This window comes from Fistularia commersonii, chromosome 35 (genome assembly GCF_037954325.1).
Source record: "Fistularia commersonii isolate RoL2024-O1a breed Wild chromosome 35, RoL_Fcom_v1.0, whole genome shotgun sequence".
Lineage (NCBI taxonomy): Eukaryota > Metazoa > Chordata > Actinopteri > Syngnathiformes > Fistulariidae > Fistularia > Fistularia commersonii.
The window spans coordinates 5,284,278-5,304,735 of NC_141318.1; the positions used below are offsets into that span (position 1 = coordinate 5,284,278).

General features: G+C 43.3%; 2 protein-coding genes across 16 annotated transcripts in view; both read left to right on the forward strand.

The window, feature by feature from the left end:
* htt (huntingtin) overlaps positions 1 to 1,802 on the forward strand; it is a 32,339-nt gene extending 30,537 nt beyond the window's left edge. For 9 of the 10 annotated variants that reach the window (XM_086142397.1, XM_086142400.1, XM_086142398.1 and 6 more), the window contains one exon: positions 1,183 to 1,802. The gene's annotated coding sequence lies outside the window, so the exon portion shown is untranslated. The remainder of the gene's footprint in view (positions 1 to 1,182) is intronic. The other variant, XR_015104425.1, reaches the window with a different exon arrangement.
* Positions 1,803 to 3,977: 2,175 nt separating this feature from the next.
* Positions 3,978 to 20,458, forward strand: part of rgs12b (regulator of G protein signaling 12b) — a 49,583-nt gene continuing 33,102 nt past the window's right edge. For all 6 annotated transcript variants that reach the window (XM_086142407.1, XM_086142409.1, XM_086142411.1 and 3 more), the window contains exons 1-5: positions 3,978 to 4,103; positions 5,690 to 7,015; positions 7,882 to 8,115; positions 8,591 to 9,592; positions 15,367 to 15,486. In XM_086142407.1, the coding sequence (XP_085998533.1) occupies positions 5,936 to 7,015; positions 7,882 to 8,115; positions 8,591 to 9,592; positions 15,367 to 15,486 (2,436 nt within the window). In that variant the 5' untranslated portion in view covers positions 3,978 to 4,103; positions 5,690 to 5,935. The remainder of the gene's footprint in view (positions 4,104 to 5,689; positions 7,016 to 7,881; positions 8,116 to 8,590; positions 9,593 to 15,366; positions 15,487 to 20,458) is intronic.

The following is a 20,458-nucleotide window of genomic DNA, read 5'->3' on the forward strand; positions in this document are numbered from 1 at the left end:
CAACGAACAATAGACCCGCTATCCAAAAAACAGAAATCATTTTAACGGCCCACACACCCAACTATTTCAAGACAGAGGAACATTTTGAGCAAAATATCAAAATTGCTGTTTTTATTATTTTTTTTAATCTGTCACAGAGGGGGAGAAAAAAAAACACTTTTCCTCAAGGTTGTAAGACACCGCTCATCCATCAGGCCCTCTTTGTCACATTCGACTCTCGTACGATGATCCCGACGATTCTCCCCGTCTGTACTTAATTCTCAGGATGTATGATTTCCTTTATACATGTAGTAATAAGAGTGGAAGTAACCTTTTAAATGGAGTATCTTGTACAAAGTTATTGTAAAGTAAGAAGAAAGCCATGCTACATGGAGTGTGTAAATGAGAGCTTCTTGAACTGACAGGTGAGGTGATGGTGTTGTCCGTTAACACGCTTGTGAAACAGCGGAAGACCACTGAATGAGAGGGGAAAACTCTTGACCCGGAGTTTCCTGGGAGCGAGCAGGGCTTCTGTTAACTCTGTACATACACTTGCCTTAGAGAGACTGAACACATCCTTTACACTGAAAGCTTGAAACGCATGCTTGGCGTTTGCAATTTTCTTGCGTAGTCCTTAAAAAGTTGTACCTCTTTGGTTACGGTTGCCATGTTTCGTGTTGGAAAAGATGCAATGCAAATCCAAAGGGAGCCTTGTAACCATAGCGATGAATAGCGGCTTTGACAAATCAAGACGCGGGAGTGTAGCAAAGTCATGCCACGTGACAGCCAGACAGCGGGTCGAGCTTTAAAATATTTTGTTTTTTTAAAAAGTAACCTATTTCTCTGTCAAAGAATATTAAAAACCCACCCAGCGCTGGGAAAAAGCTGAAAGCTCAGCTCGTGTTTGGCTCGGCGGCCAATCCAGTAGGAGATACTAATTAAGAACCGATTTGGATGCAGATGTTAACGCTCACCAGTCGCAAGTGTTTCCTTTTGATCAGGTCAAATAATGTATGAGCATAAAACAGGAGTGAGTCCTGCTCAGCAGGCTCCAGCTGTTACTGGAATTCCAGTCCGAGTGCCCCCCCCCCACCCCTCCAGCAGATCAAATGAACCTAAATGACTCCTGTTTTTTCCACAGTCGGTAGGCTTGTCAGCTGACTTATTAAGGTACCTAAATAAAATACAACTTTTCTGTTCCAGGAAATTCTTCCTAAGCCGAATGTAAGACTGCTGTGAGGGAATTCTCCTGCGAGCTAGTTTTCAACCCCCCTCCCCACCCACCTTCCTGAACCCTTCGAATAAGAGCAAAACACTGACTGATGGGGGATTCCCTGCAGGAGGTAATACGATTATTCAGAAATCTTTTGTGGTCAGTGGTCAGGGACTAAGGCTCCTAAACTGTCTCTCCAGAAAGAGCAGCTATTTATGTTTTGGTCTCATAAAAAAAGGCAAGACTGACTTCTTTTTTTTTTTTAATCCTATTCAGCCACCATGTCATCCGTGTTTCTGATTAGCACGTTTGCACTCGGCTCTTTTCCCCGGTCTTGAAGTACATCCAGGTGAACTTGCCACCGTTTTTAACAACCCGCTCTCTGAGGACACTGTCCGAAAAGCACAGATAAGAGAATAATGTGATTTCTGGGACAGTGACTTCAGTTTGGAGCCTCTTTCACTTTTTTTTTTTAAATTGTCTGTATAAAAAAGAAAAGTATATATATGCAAGAGATTGTGTTTTTCAGTTTGTTTCATTATTTTAAAGAGATTAATCACATCATATGGATTTGTTGTAGACATGAATAAATTATTTAAAGATGTTTAAATGACCTTGTGATTGGAGTGGTCACTGAGGGAAGCCTGAGCTGGTGAATCTAGAATAAACTTTGAACCTGTCACTATCATCAGGCTGATATAAACCAGTCTGGATTTATTTTGTTGTTTAAATTGCACGGCTGAATAACGGTTAGCACGCCTCTCATTGCAAGAAGGTCCCTGGTTCTGGATTCTTTCTCTGGATGCTCCCTCTCTAACTTTTCGGGTTCTTGGTCCTTCTCCATCTAAAAACCTGCAGATAAATGACTGAAAACAGTCAGGTGGATTTTCTGAATTAGAATGCAATGGGTCGGATTTAACAAACCACCCACTCTGATCATCGGATAGTCGCAGAGACTCTCACCAACTGACAACTTAGTCTTCACATTGTAACATGAAATCTTCAAAATGTGTCCTAAACACTAAGACATCTGCATACACGGGTGAGAAATTACCCACAAATTAGTGAAAAATTTTCTAGAAAATAGGCAAAAGATGAAAAAATAACAGCTTCAGGAAATTAATTTTTTTTTCTTCATTTGAAAGGAAAAATATATTAAAAGATTATTTAATCTGTGAGGGTTTTTTCTTCCTCTTGTTAAAAAGTGGATGGAACCTGTTATGCTGGATGTATTTGTGTCTTTTTACTGGGGGGAAAAAAAAAAAAGAGTTTCTTTTCACAGTCTTGGGCCTCAGTTCACCCTTTTGATGATCCACTGCCACATTTTACTGCGTCGCCTACCTTGTAATTACGGACGTTGTGCGCAGCTCCTAATTTTACAGCAGCCATTAGGATGGATGACACATGATTAAACAGTATTAAGAGGATTATTGGCAGCAGCCATCTGGTTCATCACCAACCCAATCTAAAATCACGATGCTGTGGGTGCTGCTCTCCTGGCTGAACATCATGAAGGATTAATCATCTCACCGGCCTGAATGTAAACGCTTTGCTGGGTTGGATGAAGAAGCATTGGCTTGTTTTGTCAAAAAACTGAACGGGAAAAAAGAAAAGGAGGGTAATCATCTGCTGGTAGTTTAGGTTGCACTTTGCAAAACAAACTAGTTTCAGTCTCCTCTGGAGTTCTTGCTTATTTTTTGCTTATAAGGTGATTTCTTAATCAGGCCAGTTCAGGCTAAATTTGAGATATTTTCCGATTCGTCACTTTTCAGTTTCCAAAGTCATTTATAGTCGGGTTTAATTCAATTTTCTGCCATTTTTGGCAGGGTGATTTCTTCATCACTTTCTAGTTTTAACATTTTCAGATCAGTTCTGGCAAAGTTTCATCTCATTTGCAACTTTTCTTGTCGATTTTTAAAAATATTTCATAACTGGGGGTCATTTTTTGTGAATATTCCTATGTCACTTGAATGACTGAAAACTACACGATGCCTCCATGGTCCGGTGTCATGAAATTGTCTAATATGTAGCCTTCATTGTAGGACAGAGTTAACGGTAAACAGCAGCAAGGTGGTAATATCATGATACGAAGTCTCGCTTGAATGAAGTTTTCCTAGGAAAGATTTCCTTTGTTCACTGATATGTGAAACCAACTGGATGAGTCATTCCAAGACATTTATTTTTAACATATTCCAAAGGAATAATAATGGCGTTCGGTGACCATTCGCCTTGTGCAGCGTCTCTTGTGTTAATGTTCAATTCTTAAAACAATAAAAAGTTGGACTCGATGTGGCTGACACCTGTGTTCACCAGATTTGTCTGTCGAAGAACTTTTTCTTCGCAAGGGAAAAAAAAAGTTGCTCGGAAATTCCCTTTAAAAATCAATCATTGTTATCATTTCCAAAAACCAATTCCACCCAAGGTCAAAAGGCATATTATCTCCAAGAATTCCAACATAATTGCGAGTTTAGAGGTTGCAACCACTTCTGGATGAGATCTTTTGTAAGTGAAGCGTGAGTGTGTGTTGTTTAAAACTTGGTTTGATTCCCTGTCATGAGGAGGAATCCTGTGGTCCAAAAAAAAGAGTGTTCATAGGGTAAGACAATAGACAGGGAGATGCAGCTGTTGTTCGGATGTAAAGTTTAAATCATAATAATTAAAAAAAAAGGGGGGGATCTTGTCTCTTTCTTACAGTGTGATGTTTCCTCCTCTTGTCCTCCCCCTCCACTGCCCACTCAAAAACACACCTCCCTCTCCTCCAGTCCTCCAGTCCTCCTCCTCACAAGGCTACTTCGCCAGATGGTGCAGCCTCGGCTTTTGTTGACCCGCCGTCCGCCGAGTTTACCCAACTAAACCCCGGCGACGCGACCATGGGAACCGACCGGGCGGGATCCTCGTCGGTCACCGACTAGTAAGTGGCCGCGTTTCGGCTTCGGGCTCCGGTCGAGGCAGCCTTTTGTTGGCACTCGGAGGGAAGAAGAAAGAAGAAGAGAAGAAAACTGCATCCACCTTTTATTCAGCCGTGACCCGCTTTACAACATAAGGATTGTCCTGGGCTTTTGTCGACTTTTACCGTTCCTCTTGTCCGCTCACAGGCCGTGTAGATGGACACGCCAAAACACGGCAAAATCACGAATATTCTCGACGGACTGCCGTTTAGGCGCCGTTAAGCTTTGACACCTGTGGAATACGTCTCTATACGCTTGTTCGCCTCACTTTTTTTTTTTATTTGCGATTTCTCACTCTAACTTTTTTTATGCCAATTTGTCTGCATAACTGTTCACCCACTTGATTGACGTGTGGCTGAACCAATGACAGGCCGTAAAGAGTGTGTGTACGGCGCCGTTGCCAAAGTGACACCGCCATTCCACAATGCTGGCCTTACGGTGGGGGGCGGGACCTTTGCTTAAACGCTCAAAGCACGGGTGGATACACTTGCGAGGCGTGACAGCTAGATAATAAAACAACCGAAAAACTTTCAAAAGTCGCGCAAAACAAGTTAAAAAGCCACCCCTTTATGGTTTAAAGTCACAAAAGTGTGTCTGTTTAAATACCGCAATACCTTCCCTAATACTTAACCTGTTGCCGTGGCTTGTTAGCATGGGCAGCTAACGTGCTAACGCCCTATGCTAACGTCTGCTAACGTTTTCCTCAATTAAGGTAAACATGGAGGAGCATTAATTTAATCAAAGGAAAACAAGCGCAACCCGGGCTTGGTCATACTTGTCCGAAGTTGAATTCGATTCCAGCTAAAGTTTAAATTTCGTGCGGGTCACCTGTTCGGTCTTCTTCCAGGTGTGAAAACGCCTGTTTTCTTAAAATCCCGTCTCCCATTGGAGCTCCTGTCACGGCGCCTCCCTGTTCAGGTGTGGCTGCTTCTTGACTTCTTCCCCCAAACACGGACAATATTTTCCTAGTTTAAACCAAAACCGCCCTGAAATAAATTCTTTCTTCAGGAGGACTATTTTATTGACATTTATTAGGTAAGGCTGAGGATTTGGGTAATAACAAAATGACAGAAATACCGTCCATTGCCAGTAGAGTCCGAAAACTCATGCAAAGCTTCTAAAATGACAAAACTAATAGATTCCAGATTATCTGTGTTTGTTTGTGTGAATGGGAATGACAATTCACATGTAAGATACACAAAACAAATGCTATAACCAAGTCTTTACAAGCATTTCGGGAACTATTTCAGTTCAAATTTCTTTTAATTGTACGCATTTCATTTTACATTCCTGCTAATGTGGCAGATGTCACGGTTGTTTTGGAGCTTCAGAGGCTTTCATGCAGATTTTCTGCAAGTTGACCCGAAGGCGAGGTCACAGAAACCTTTTTACTGTTTTTATTTTTCTCCCTAGATGGCTATCTTGGTCTTGACTTTCAAGTGTAGAGCGTATAGACAACATCTGATGTGAATTTTTGCGCTGGCCAGCCCGACCTGTTTTCTACGGTCTGAGATGCAGACTCCCACGATTCTCCTCTGCTGCTCTGCAGGTATCCCGGCCTGTGAATTGGTAGAGTGACACCAGGATGGGAGTTCCAGTGGCGAAGCTGTGCCAGAGCTGAGGTCCAACTTTCATCTCCCTGCTGAATTTCGGACCGCCACTCAGTTTTTCATGAGATCTTGATAGCAGAGTTCTTTGACATGAAATTTCAGACGACATAAAGCCAGAATCTTGGGATGTGTGCTAACTGACTGCTACTTACTGTATCGGCGGACAAGAGGAAACTCTTGACACAATGTTCAAGCAGGAAGCATCATCGAGAAGGTGCCCACGAGGGGGGACTGAGCTTTCCCGGCCCCAGTCCCCCCAGGCCTCCTCAACTGTGCAGCAGAGGAGAATTCGCTCCGTGGAGGTGGCGCGAGGAAGGACGGGGTATGGTTTTACACTGTCGGGCCAAAGCCCATGCATCCTCAGCTGCATCCTGAAAGGCAGCCCGGCGGATTATATGGGCCTGCGCTCTGGTGACCACATCCTCTCCGTCAACGACATCAATGTGTCCAAGGCATCGCACGAAGATGTCGTCAAGCTGATCGGTCGCTGCTCCGGTGTCTTGAAGCTAGTCATCGCTGAGGGAGAGCGTCACAGGCGGCACCATCATCACCACCACCATCACCATCACCACCACCAGCGCACCACCGCCGGTCGCCACCACAGCAGCACCTCGGTGGCGGCTTCTTACCCGGACTCCTGCTCCAGCGATGACGAGTTGGATGGTTTTTATGACAACGGCGTCAACAACAACAACAATAGCAGGGCAAGCCATGCGGCTCGCGCTGGTTGGTTGAGACCCAAAATGGACTCTAAGCAGCTAGGTATTAATCGGGCAGAGAGGGTGGTAGCGGAACTGCAGTCCGGTGGGATTTTCAACATGATCTTTGAGAACTCCAGTCACTCCTCCAGCAGCTCAGACAAGGAGAGACCAGGCGTCACCTCTACCTCCAAACCACGTCCAACTTCTGATCCCGAGTTCACCCCGTATCGTAACACTTCCCGCTCTCAGAGCAACCCCATCCTGCTCTCCGAGGAGGAGATGGCTCAGGTTCTGAACGACGATTCCGTCTTCCTGGAAACTGACTTTCACCATCTTAACCTTCAACACCACGAGGAGCAAGACGTGGACGTGGGAGACGGGGGTGACTTGGTCCTGGAGGTCGGCGAGGGCATCCTCAATGTGGGCATGATCGTCGGCTATCTGGGCTCCATTGAGTTGGCCTCCACTGGCACGAGCCTGGAGAGCGACAGTCTGCAAGCAATCAGAGGCAGCATGAGGCGCCTGAGGGCAGAGCAAAAGATCCACTCGCTTGTCCTCATGAAGGTTAGACAAAATGCATTCGTTTCTATACAGCTACATTGCTATTTGGTAAAAAGTAGCGGCTTTATGTAAATTAGTTTGTGTGAAGCTGTAATTTTGTCTTTAGCCTTTCACAGATATATTACTATCAGTTATAGGCACATGGGTATGATAAATGAAGCAATATTTTAAAAATGAAATTCAAGATCTGTTTGTGAAAATTTGTCTCCATCAGGCACCTCACCAGTCAGCAGACTTTATGACGCATTTCATACGACTACATTCAACATATTGAGTTGAATCCAGTTTCCAATATCAGTTGATCAAGTTTAACATGAGTACCTCTCAAAGCTATTGGATCTAGAATACTGTCAAAATGAATAAATAAAGGCTTTCTGATACCCAAACATCCTAACCGCAAATTTGATCCTTTTTGTGGGTATTCTATTGCCTATGAGTAGTATTGTTGGAGATAGCTGTCAGCCTGTTTTTTATTTTCAGCTACAATATGTCTTTGCATAGTTCAGCTATTTTCCAATGTTGTCAACAGCATCATGTTGAAATAAGCTTTGCTGTGACATTTATACACTGATGAAATGTCAAGTCATGAATATTTGAGTAATGACTCCATAATTGGATCATTTTGCATGAGTAATTATGCATTGGATTGTTATTGTTACTGATATTGTTGCAAAAAGTCCCCGTATTGTATGGTCTCAAAACACAACCCAGACCTGAAGTCAACTTGAAATTGTTCCAAAAGCAAAATCCAAAAACAAAAAACAGAAAATTGTACCTGTTTCAAAAAAATGATCAGTAATAAAACTTGCTTTTTGTGATCATTATCCCCCTAAGATCAAGTTGTAACATGCTTTATGCGTCTCTGCCAGGTCATGCACGACAGTGTGCGTCTTTGCAGTGACAGGGGTCAAGTTCTGGCCACCTACCCCGCAGAAAAACTCGCCTTCAGTGCCTGCTGCCCGGATGATCGCAGATTCTTCGGACTGGTCACGATGCAAGCCACGGATGACGAATGCCACTTCATCAGCGGGCAATACGAGGACGGCGGTTTGAGAACCTCCTGCCATGTGTTCATTGTGGACCCTGATCTCTGTCATCACCAGGTGTGTGCAGAAGAGATAATTTGGGACGTCACTTTCCAGAAGGAAATGTCTCTTTGCATTAACCACTAACATTACCCAGAGAAAATGAGAACACATGATGTGTTTGCACAGATGCAAAACACATGCTGCTCGGTTAAATCTGACCTGACGAAAAAAGAATCATGTTTTGTTACTTTGTGAAACACAAAGCAGCTGTAAGAGATATTTCTCTCAAAAAACAGTGTCAGGTGTCGAAATTATTACAGCAAATAAGAAAAATTAGATTAGAGAATATGTAAATAAGAACGAGAATCCGTGCAAGCGCTGGAATCCAACTTGGAAGGCGCTCGTATTGAATTCAACATTTTAGTAATTCATACCGGGCCTTATCATTAAAGATGGGTTGTTTTACACATTATTTTAATTATAACTTTTTTTAACAGCAATAAAAAGTGTTTCTCGCAGCTATGCAATGTTTCCACTGCTTGTTTTTCAGGTCCATTTGGGTGTGGCAAGAAGGTTCGGCTTTGAGTGCACCCCTGACCCAGATACAGGAGGCTGCCTGGAATTCCCGCCCAGCTCTCAGCCTCTCCTCCAGTTTGTCTCCGTACTCTACAGAGACATGGGGGACAACATCGAGGGGGTCCGGGCCCGGGCCTTTCACGACCCAGACGACGCCCAACAGAACCACAGCACCAGCAGCAACAGCGATAGTGGGATTGGCAACTTTTTGCCGGAGGAGAAGAGCAACAGAGTGCTTTTAGTTGACCTCGGGGGTCCCCCGAACCACAATCACGCCTCGGGGCCCCGTCACTGGGACAGCCCGCCTTCATCCCAGCAAGCCTGGAGCCCTACCTTCGGAGCCGCAGCCTGTCACCCTCCTCCGCCGGCGCTGAGAAACGGTCACTACCGCCACGATCCACACCTGGCCGACCTCCCTCATCCCCTCCCCCTGCCCCATCCTGATATCGCTGCCAGACACTCCAGAGGGGTCCACCCACACCACTACTCACCGGGAAAGCGGGGAGGAGCTGTCGGAGGAGGAGAAAAGAGAGGGCCAGGAGGCGGAGGGGGAGGTGTCGGAGGGGTGGAGCCACAGCGTTGGCTTCCCGTCCATGTGTTGAGAGACTGGCATCAGCAGCACCACCACCACCACCACCACCACAGCCACCTCCAGGGCCTGAGCAGCGACCAGGAGTCGTACGCGGAATCCACTGACGGATGGTCCTCGGCTAATTGCAGCACTCTGCCCCCACCCATGAATAAGATCCCGGCTGACCGTTACCGGGCCCCGCTAGCCCCTGGAGACCACCTGCCGCCACCTGGAGGGAGCCAACCTCCACCCCCTCCTCATCCGCAGTCCCACACCCACCGACTGGCCGTTCAGAAAGAGGAGTGGGCCAAGAAACTTTTCGGAGCGGGCGACAGGGAGAGACCCGGAGCCGAGAGAGGTGAAAGAGAAAGAAAACGAGGGAACATTAAGGACGGAGAGAAAAAGGTAATTTGTTGATAGCTGTTATAGTATTTCAGTTAGTGATAGTTGTTATCTATTTGCTTGTTTTACTTGAATGTATAGGTAACCTTTCCATAATACTGCAGCGACATGTTATGTCGTGCCAGATTGTCAGCTACAGGTTTTTGGAAGAGTTGTGTTAAAACTAGCCATCAGCTGAGAAGCCCGGGAGACGGCAGCAACCCCCATGACATAGTCGTGCCGTGGAAATTTACTCTGACTAGACCTACAGTTTATTGAGGCCATAAATCCATCTGTGTTTGTCCCACCGCTCTCCATGGTGTCCGAGCCATCTCCCTCTCCGCCAGCTTTGGACCCATTCAGTCCTTAAATTAAGAGCGTTCTCACATAGATGTTGAGCGTTTCAACGCCGCGAAAGTATCTTTAACCCCGGCCACACTGCCAAAATCCCCTGCACTGAATTGAATAATGCAAGCGCACCAGTTGACTGTCTCCCCAGACTTGGTATGAGAAGATTGATAAGTAATTTATTCCCACTGCTCCAATATCAGATCATGCATTATGCACTAGCCAGTCATCTGCCTTGACCTGAAAACCACCTGTTTCCTGCTGTGGCTCGTCTCGCCGGCATTCACAGAGCAGCTTTTAGACTCTTTTTCTGTGTACGGGTTTTTTCTTGGGAGTAAATGTGAAATGAGACCCGTTGTAAGTTTTGCCTTTTAAAATCAAATTACAGTTGATTATATTAGGCCACGTGCATTAACGTGATTTTACATGTGGGGGGAAAATAGGAACATCTGCAGACAGAGAGACCTTTTCTCATTCAACTGAGTAAGCTGGTGTGAGAAAACACATAAGAGAAGATCATTTGCCGAGGGGCGGCTCACCCGAGTGCAAACAATATTAAACCTCTATATTTTGCACATTATTTTCAGGTATATCAAAAAAAGAGAGCGGAGCCATTCTTCTTTTAATGTCCCCTTCGACTGCTGAGCATCACAGGCCATGTTAGTAGCCGAGATTTAAACTTGGGTATAAAACCAAAGATCAAAATGCTATTTTTTTTTTCACATTAACATTCTGATAAAATAGGAAGACATCTCCATAAACACCTTGACTGAACTGACCCCCCAACAAACATACTAGATTTCCTTCTGTAGGGATTGCACATGGGGAAACTGTTGTAATACTGATTTTTTTTTTTTTTTAGGAGTCTGCCCAGAGGATGAGTAGGGACAATCTTTTAATTACCGCAAAATTTTGATTTTGTCAATTCGAGTCAATAGCTCTCATTGCAAAATTTCACTGTGCTTGCACAATAACAATTAAAAATCTTGATTCTCGATCACAGTGGTCAAAATCTATTCATGTGTACATTATTTAATAGGGATCCACGTCTTCCTCCATTGATTTGCCGTCTGTTTGGAAGTTGATTTGGTCTTGTCTCAAGTCACAAACAAGCTTTGCATTCTGAGACATGTTAGATGGACCGCTGTCCTATTGAAATGGGTAGGTGCTTCCCCAGCAAAGCCCTTAAAAGAACAGGCTCCCAGGGGACAATCGGAGGAAGTATGTACAAGGCCAGGGGCAGGAGTAGATGCTGAAAGTCACAGGAAGGTGGAGTTGAACCATTTTCTTGAACAATATGATGGGACCGGATGGTGGTAAAAAGTCATTTGTCTTTCTAATCACATCTAACAGCACTAAATGTAAAAGGTGGACTGTGCTGTGACAAGAAAAAAAAAACAAGTTCAGCTTCAGTTTGTCAATTTGTCATGCGTCTTTACGATACTGCTGATTTCCTTCCGCTGGTTTTCAGACGTGTGTCGTACAGCCTGTGGCTCTTCTGCCACATGGTGGCACTGCTTCACTTTGGGTGGAAAGCCTGCAAGTCTCGATCCCGCTTGGGAACATTTAGCTGTCAAGAATGATTTACCCTCATTTCAGACTTTGATTGACACACAAATTAGACTGGTATTATCATCATAACGATTATTGTGTTTTTCATGGCACAGGGTTTGAAACCAAGGTTAATGTTGAGGTTGTTGGTTGTTGTCTTTTTTTGAGAGAGACCAGTGTGTGTGTACGTGCGTGTGTGTGTGTGTGCACGCAAGTTTTGCATGCCGGAGAGAGAGCGGAGAGAAAGATAACGATAACTGGCCTTTCAACGTAACATTAAATAAAGGTATTTTTAAAAGTTTCTTTGAAATGAAAAGCTCTGATATGACCCCAACCAAAGATAAATGCCGCAACTCTCAGACCTTTTTTTTTTTTCTAGAACAATAAAACAAAGAAACCCCCAAAACAAAACAGAAATCAATTTGTCGTTCTTTTAATGCCTTGTTTGCGTCCCTCTTTATTGCTGCCATTAAACAGAAGTTATTTGAGAATGTTTGTGTCAACACGTGTAATCAAACATTCCAATCTGTGTTATGTCACACACACACACACACACACACAGTGACTGACTCAGTATCCAGGCAACACTACTGGTCATCTCATGATGAGAATGCCGCAGATACCTGCTCACCCTCTGATCAACCAGCCAGATTGTACGTGTCACAGTTTGACTTCCAGAGACCGTCATCATTGATTCACTCCTCATTAGTCAGCTGTGGTCGGTAGATGCTCTCTGCTACTGTATAAGCAGATTAGCCCCCTGACATTTGTGAGGGGACAGATAGTAGCAGAGCCTTCCTGTTCGCTGACAACAAATGAACAACAGCTCATTAGGAGCAGGCATGTGAAGCCAACGCGGGAGTCGAACTCCTGGTCTGGTCTTTACAGCGCCAGTCAGGTGGGTTACATCACCGTCAGATGGCCCTGAACAATAAAACCTCGATGGCTCGGTGACTCATTTTCTCATGCGCTCCTTTTTATGAGGCTGTGTAACAGCTGACCGCTTTTCACTTCATTTGCTGCCGTTTGTTGGTTTCCACTCACAAAATGCCAACATCATCATGAACGCAATACGTAGAAGCGGAAAAACAGTAATTACACAGTAATCACAAATCCCCCCCCCCCCCCAGTCATGTAACGCAAGTGCTGCTGCCTCTAGTCGTAGCTGTTGTTAGTATGCCCGTCTATGTATGTTTGCGCGTTTGGTTGCGGTTGCAGGTCGTAGTTTGAACCCGGCGTGCCGAGCAGTATCACAGGATCGCACATGCCTGCTTAACATGTGGAATTTAACATTTGAGTGGAAGGAACCCCTTGAATGGATGTGTGTGTGCGACAGAGCAAAGCTGCAGGCAGCGCTTGGTCCGAGCGAAACACTGCATATTTTCACAGTTCTGTCCTTGGCAAGTCACCGTCGATTTGACGTAAAATCTGTAAGAGCCTCAAAGGTACATTGGATTTATGAGGATCGACCAAGAAGTTAGAAAACACATAGGAACCTGTCACAGACCGCCGGTTTTTGTGTCTGTTTATTTTGAGCTACAGGTCGGAACATGTTCCGGACTGGATGTGCAGAACCGCTTCTGATTTGAAGTAATGCAACCAAAAACAACAGCTGATGAACAACTAGACACAGACCCCATGAATTTTCTCATGATCCTCGCATTATTATCTGGCCACCTTGGGTGGGTTGTGGGTCGTCAAGTTTTTTTTTTTTTTTAATTTAACCGCACACACATATATACAAACACATACACAGAATTACTTTTAATTCATCCTCCCTTTTAACTATTTATTTTTTCAATTGGTTGTGTCTGTATGGATTCAAGAGTCTCTTCTAAAGCCCAAGAGATGCCGGATTCATGAGGTTAAATAACGCCAACGGCGGTGAAGGTCTCGATTGAGGCAAAATATTTTGAAGGAAAAAAAAATGCCCAATGTCCTCTCACCGCTCAAATGTTTTTCTTCTTTATGCTCGGCTTGGACTTTGGAGGTTTGCAATTTTGACGTTTAAAAGGATGTCTTCACAATCATGCTGAAAGAAAAACCTGACACCGCACCACCTTAAATCTGAGCCAAAAGTGTGTACCCGTGGACAGGGATTCTGAAGTGATATTCAGTTTGTAGCATTTGTATAATGTGTTTTTATATTTTTTTGTATTTTCATCTAGGGCTAGAACACTTTATGTCTAAGTTGTAAATCTTTTCGTTTACAAATGCATATTACAGATCACTTCTCAATGTGTATTACTATTTTTTGATGATCCACGTGTATGAAGAACGTACTCTGTAGCATAGATACCAGGTAAAGTAAACAAAAGTACACAGCAATCTCAAACATGACTTAAAGTTTCTAATCTGGCATGTCTTTTCGACAAATCTGCTTTAATCTGATTAACATGGTTAACAGGGGTCTGCCGATGGCTGTTAACCTTGAAAAAAACAAAGAACCACAACAGCCAGAAATACTTTTAACTGGTTATCAAACTGCATCAGGTGTTATTTGACTAAAAATAATCAGCTCTAATTCATAACACTGAAACACAATTTGTCTGGTTTCCTCACAGATAGACTTCCAGGTCATTCCGCTGACCAAATTACCATTTTATTTTGATTTCTTTCCTCATGCTAAAATAAGAATAGAGCTGCATTTTGCTGTTAAAATCCATTACATACTAAGCAGGAGTATCTGATTTGAAAAAAATATCACAAGATTCATAGCAAGAGTTGTATTTTGGTTGTTTATTGTGATTGGATATTTCTCAAGTGTATGAAGTAGGCAGGGATTTCAGCACATTAGGTGAATATAAACATTGAAAGAGATGTGGTAAATAAGATCACACTAAACGATGAATAGCTGGGTGTGGTTGGAGGGCTACTAAGTGTCACGCTAGAGTTGTGAATGCACTGGAGAAATACTTACAGTACAGTACCTGGCCTTCCTATCCAGCAGAGAGAAGGATACTCATCCGGAGAACGCAGATTATGCCGTCCTGCGGTGCAAGAGCTGACGTCCATTGTGGATGAGCTGTCTCTTGCCCAGCGTGATGGCTGTCTGGATGCATTCAGCGCAGATGGAGGGAATGGTGCCTTTCAGAGCATGGCCCTCCCCGACCCGTGTAAAAGGGGACTTGCTGACCCACATCAAAAGTTTTGTGGTCACTGTTCAGAGAGTGGGTTTTCTGAATAGCGGAAATAAAATTATACCCCCCGCATCCCACCCCACCCCGAAAAAGTCTTATTGTACTAATCCCAAAATGAGATTTTCTGGTTCTCTAGGGTGTTTCTATAGGGAGAGGTTTTTTTTTTTTCCCCTAAATGCTCTGCTGAGAAACAATTGCTCTCCTTGCACCGTCAACTGACACACTAGGATGGCGTTTTTATAAATTGGCCATCGTATTAGAAGTGTCTGTGCTTGTTGAAGCCCCCCCCACCCACGCTGCACAGCTCCTGCGTGCAGTCTCCGTTCAGCCCACCCACCTTTTATTTCCCGCCATTTAAGGTGACACTAAATCGCTAAAGCTCTCAAGCAGTCGAACAAAACAATTCTGGCTGTTCCTAGAACGTTTACTTTGTCCCTTGTGTTTGAACCATTAAGTTTTTACTGTCCCAAGACCTAATTTAATGTGATTCCTGATGATTTGCTGCCCAGCTGACTGACAGGTACCTCCAGTTTACCGATCCAGCAAGTTTTACAGTTTATTTACTTGTGTTAAGGGTGAACCTTTGGGTGATGTATGTCATGAAAGGCAGTTATAGAAATGTTGACCCCAGATCACCAGGTCAGCAATTTGACCTGATTCTTGCTTTCCAGGCTTTTTTCTGCTTTTAGCAAAAGCTAAAAATACGCTCTCCAAACAGCAAAATGTGTGTCAACATGTGCCATTTTTTTTTCTCCTCAGGGTGGTCGGTTCCGAGGCCTAACCATGGGCTTTCCTCCTCTCCCCCAGCGCTCTTCGGCAAGGCGGTCGTTTGGACGCTCCAAACGTCTTAGCCTGGCACGCTCCCTGGAAGACCTGGAGGTAAGAGCGCATGATCACACTCACACTCATACAGGCGCACATCTCCCAGTTCGCGCGCTCTGTCCAGCCACGGCGTTATTGTCACATTTGAGGCACACATGTACCATCCATCTCTAATAATAGCTGCTCATGCTCATCCTCACATGACACCTCAAGCCCTCTTCTCATATCACCGTGGCAACATACACACAGACGCAGACATAGCTGGTATCAAGCTGATGCTTCAGAGACTAAGATTAAGAATCCTGTATAGTTTTGAGGGCGGTGGTTTGGGCAGTGGTTTGCTTTGCGTTCACGCCAATCACTATTTGTTGTTCGATTTATTGCATTTTCCACTGACTGAGTGCACAATTGCGACACTGAGGCAAGAATCCAACTTTTGTTCTCCTTTTAGCTGCGAGAAATGACCTGGTATCCAGTCATTTGAGAGACATGAGTTCTTCCAAACAATATCCCCATTTAGTTCTGCTTTTACATTTTTATTAAGAGAAAGTGAAGCCGCTTCTCCAGATCCCGTGCATGAAAAACACTCAAAGACCTTGTAAGTAACCTTGAAGCATAGCTTAGATGCGTGCGTGGTTTATACCCCCCACACTTTATCATAAGAACATGCACATTTTGAGCATAGATTTGTATCAGTAAAATAATATTTACCTAACACTGCATTGATTCAAACTGATGGAAAACACAGGTTTTTCCATCTTGGTTTCAAGTTATGTGTGTGTGTGTGTGTGTGTGCGCGTGTGCGTGTGTGTGAGATAGAAAGTTTTGGAGCCCAGAGTATAATTTGAGTTGCATCCATTATTGCAGCTCTGTTCATCTTTACTCTCATACGATAGGGATCAGAGGAAAGCTAAGTGTTTCCGGGATTCAGCGACTACTCCTTAGCAGATAAGCTAACGTGTATGTAGTGATAATTTTTTCATATACATTTTTGGCATTTTTTTCCTTCATTGTGTTGCCCCTGAGAATGATATGCAAGGCTCCCCCCGGCTGAAATTCATGTCAAAGACTTTTTTCTACACCATCGGGCCCAAAAACTGTTACTGCAGACTGAGTGTGCTTTAATAGAAAAGCAAAATAAAACAAAAAAAAAAATTAAAATCCAATTCAGAAAATAACATGGCTAGAATAGCTGTCACCTCAGTTTTTATTTTAATAGTATTATTCTAACGGGTTAGATTTATTCTCTCCCAGCAATTTATATCTCATCAGTATAGTTAAGTTATCTCATTAATGTCCAGCTTTTCATGTGTCGGCATGAAACTGCCCTACAGAAAAAAAAATCACAAAGACCCTTTTTTTTACTAGAGATATCACGGAATTGTTTGTTCAGTCTATGGACATTTGACATTTGAAAATGTCATAAGCAGCATGACAGGTACCCTCATAATCAGAAATGTTAATGTTATTCGTCCCTATATCGACTTAAGCCGAGTCTTCACTTCTGCAGTAAAGTTTTTTATGTTTCAATTTGTGGTTGGACCGAGAGTCCTTGATATATCATCTTTTTGTTGTCTCAGCAATTTGAATTTTGAAATCCCATTGTTTTTCGGCAATGAAATCGTCAACAATTGTTACGTTTTTAGAACTCTCTGGATGAGATCTTCTATTTTCGGGTTGTCGTATGTGTGTTTGCTTCACTCTTCAGGTTTTGTTATGATGAGTGGCCAAGATGTATTAATGATAATAATACCTTTATTTATTAAGTGCTTTCCATCAAAGTGCTGTACACGTTGACTTTTCGAAGAAAAAAAATCATCGTCATTTAGTGTTTATTCCACCGATCCTGTGAACAGCGGTTCTTCTCATTAAAAACCGAGCGTTCTATGAAACTTCTTAACAAAGTACCGTAATCGATATTGCCAAGGATCTCGCGCATGTCATGTCCCACTCTGGGAGAGATGCTTCTCCATGTCATAGTCAGACGATTACAATTGCAGGGTTTCTCTTGTCTTTGCTCCTCCTCCCCAGCCTGCTTCTGTCTTTATTCTACCTTTTTCTTCCGGTCGTTAGGCTTTTTTTCTCTGCTGCACATGCAGTAATGTCCACAAACAGAGAGTGCTTTGTGTTGGGCTTGGGGGGGGTAGAAATGTGTGTGTGTGTGTGTGTTCGTTGTGGAGGGGGCTCGAACTTTATCCTGCAGTCCTAATGAGCTCTGATGAGCAACAAGCTGATATTCTCCTCGTTAGTGTGGCCTGGACACAAAAGACATACAGTATATTGACTCTCTCTCTCTTAGAGACACACATAGACTCATTTCATCCATCTTGAATTTTGTGCCATTAAAGCTTTACAGCTGCTGTAAAATTTAGTGTGTGGGAGTGTTCAACAGTGTACACAACCTTTACAATGATTACTGCGTTTGTGTTGTGCGATACCTCTATTTTAATACTTGAACTCTTTGGGCTTCATCTTAGCAGACTGGAGCGATAAAGCGGTAAATGTCTCAATAGCAACAGAAACTCGATTGAATGCATGAGGATGGTCTCTAGATGTGTCATTGGCTGAACTTGAATATGACCAAGCGGCGCTGTCTCCCATTCCCTAAAGAGACAGGTTCGCCTGCATTTACGCACAGAGCGGCATATCAGGCAGGTTGCATCGGAAGAGCAATTTCCTGCTGAGTTAACAATTTGTTTTGCATTCATCAAGCTCTACATATTACTAATGCTTCATACTCTACCGCTGACTTGCCCCTAACTGGCTGCTAGTGGTCCCATTTTGGTCTTACTCAGTATCAGCTGCAGGAACATCTGCAGTCACCGAAAGCAACTTATGTACTCTTCAATAAGCAACATATCTCGAGACAACAATACATACACTTAAAGAATGACCTGGAAAGCTCCCTGACATGCCAGCGCTACCCGAGATAGGAAACTATCTCTCAAGTTATTCTGCTGTTTCTGCTGTGTAAATGAACAGGGTGTCTTTGTTATTGAGGAGACATGCTTGTCCTTGCCGCCGCAGGGGTTTACCAACATTATGTAATTAGCAAACGGATAAACTCGCCATCACAAATGGCTCTAAGAGAGAAACTTAGACGTTTTTTTCAGGCCAGTTTCCATCACCGCAGTGTCTGGAGGATCAACTTTCTTGCCATTCTAGTACACCGTCCGCCAAGCTGTATACGTACGTGGCCTTGCACGGCAGTAACACTTCTCCGTTCTCGCTGTTTCTCTACAATTTCAGCAAAAAGTCAGCTTAGCCATCTGTCCTGCGCCAATTCAGACCCAGCCTTTATTTCTTTGAAAGCAATACCTTTTAAAATGATAGAAATTCGATTACTATTTTTGTGTGCAGCCATGCAGTATAACAACAACTATAATAGACATATCCCCGCATGCAGCTTGTGATTTCTTTCTTTTTAAACTGAATTGAAATAGATGCTGAGGTGACAATGGACACATGCAAACACACACACACACACACACACACACACACACACACACCATTTCCCATCGGAGGTTCAATGGGAAATGGTGAGGTGATTTCGGGTGAAGTTAGTCTCAGCTGTATGAGCTGTTTACGACTAAGACTCAAGATTAATTTAGAGGTCGAATGCACAAATTTCAATTCCAGATGATGCACACAATTGCCTGTTTGGCTGATGCTTCCTCCACAAGTTGCGGCACGATGACAGGCGGAGGAAAATGAAAATTCTCTGCGGCTCTTGGAGTTTCATTCTACAATCGAAAGTTGAATCGAGAACCTTATCAGCTGTTTTTTTTTTAACTGGCAGACTTCCATTTCCCAATTTCTCCATTTAGCAAAACACACTTAATTCACATGGTGGGAGAGAAAAAAACTTGACATGTGTCTTTCGATGTCAACACAAGTCATCCAAAGTTGAAAAATTAAGTTTTCGTGTGAGGGATCATGACCGTAAGATCACGGCAAATAAATCATGCACACAGCATGTAGGATCATCGTGAAATCATCACTGGGTTTTTGAAATCGGTTGTGTAAGTATTTTCATCAGTTGACCATGTGTCAGTCACACACTCTGTTGCATGGAGTCGCTCATCCCCGCCATTATAGATCGGTCTGAAACGCCTCCATGTTGGGAATCTCCTGTGACGTCTCTCTTTGAAGGTCAGTTGTTATGACAGCCTGTGAAGAAGAAGAAAAGTAGAGGATCCCGCTTCGGTCGCATTTTAAAAGGCCGGTTTATGATCTGTGACCCAGATAATTGGTCTTCATTATTATTCCCCAAATCATCACGTAAGGAAATAATATTCTGGAGGCCTGTATATGAACAAGAACTGCTGTGATACGCAGCCTTCATTTTGATAAGCTCACCAAGATATTATCATCACCATACATATTGTGCAGAGATGATTCCTTAAGTTAAGATGATCATCTTTAATATTTGGCTTGTTTAATTGCTGAAAATGTGTTTAGAGTGTTTTTGAATTTTATTTACTACTTTTATTTTGATCTGCAGCAATCATGCAAGCAAGAAAAAACCCTGCTCAGCCACATCCTGTTTCCCATTCATGCTCTTGGTCTATCTGGTGTCCTCTGCTCCCCTTTTATTCCACAAACTAATATATATCCATTATCTGTTTTTTTTTCCCCATTTATATGAATTCACATACTAAATACCAAGTAAAATTAAAAAAAAAAAATCTATAAATCAAGAGTAGGCTCTCAAAGGTCATGACGAGCCGGCGATCCATCGGTTCAAGTGATTTATTTAGCAAATAAATAAAAACCCATAAGTGGAACAAAAGGTGTGCACAGGAGAGATGTAGAAGCCACAGAATGAATGATGTGAGACAAACCGAGGGGAGAGAGAAAGAGCAAGAGCGATCTGGAGGAGGATGCAGAGATAATAAAAGGAAGCGATCGAGAGAAAGACATGGGTGGGAGATACAGAGAAAGAGATAAAGAAAGTGACAGAGGGATTAGGGAATGTAAAGAGAGAGAAAAGAGAACAGGAGAGAGACAGAACAGCAATAGAGGGACC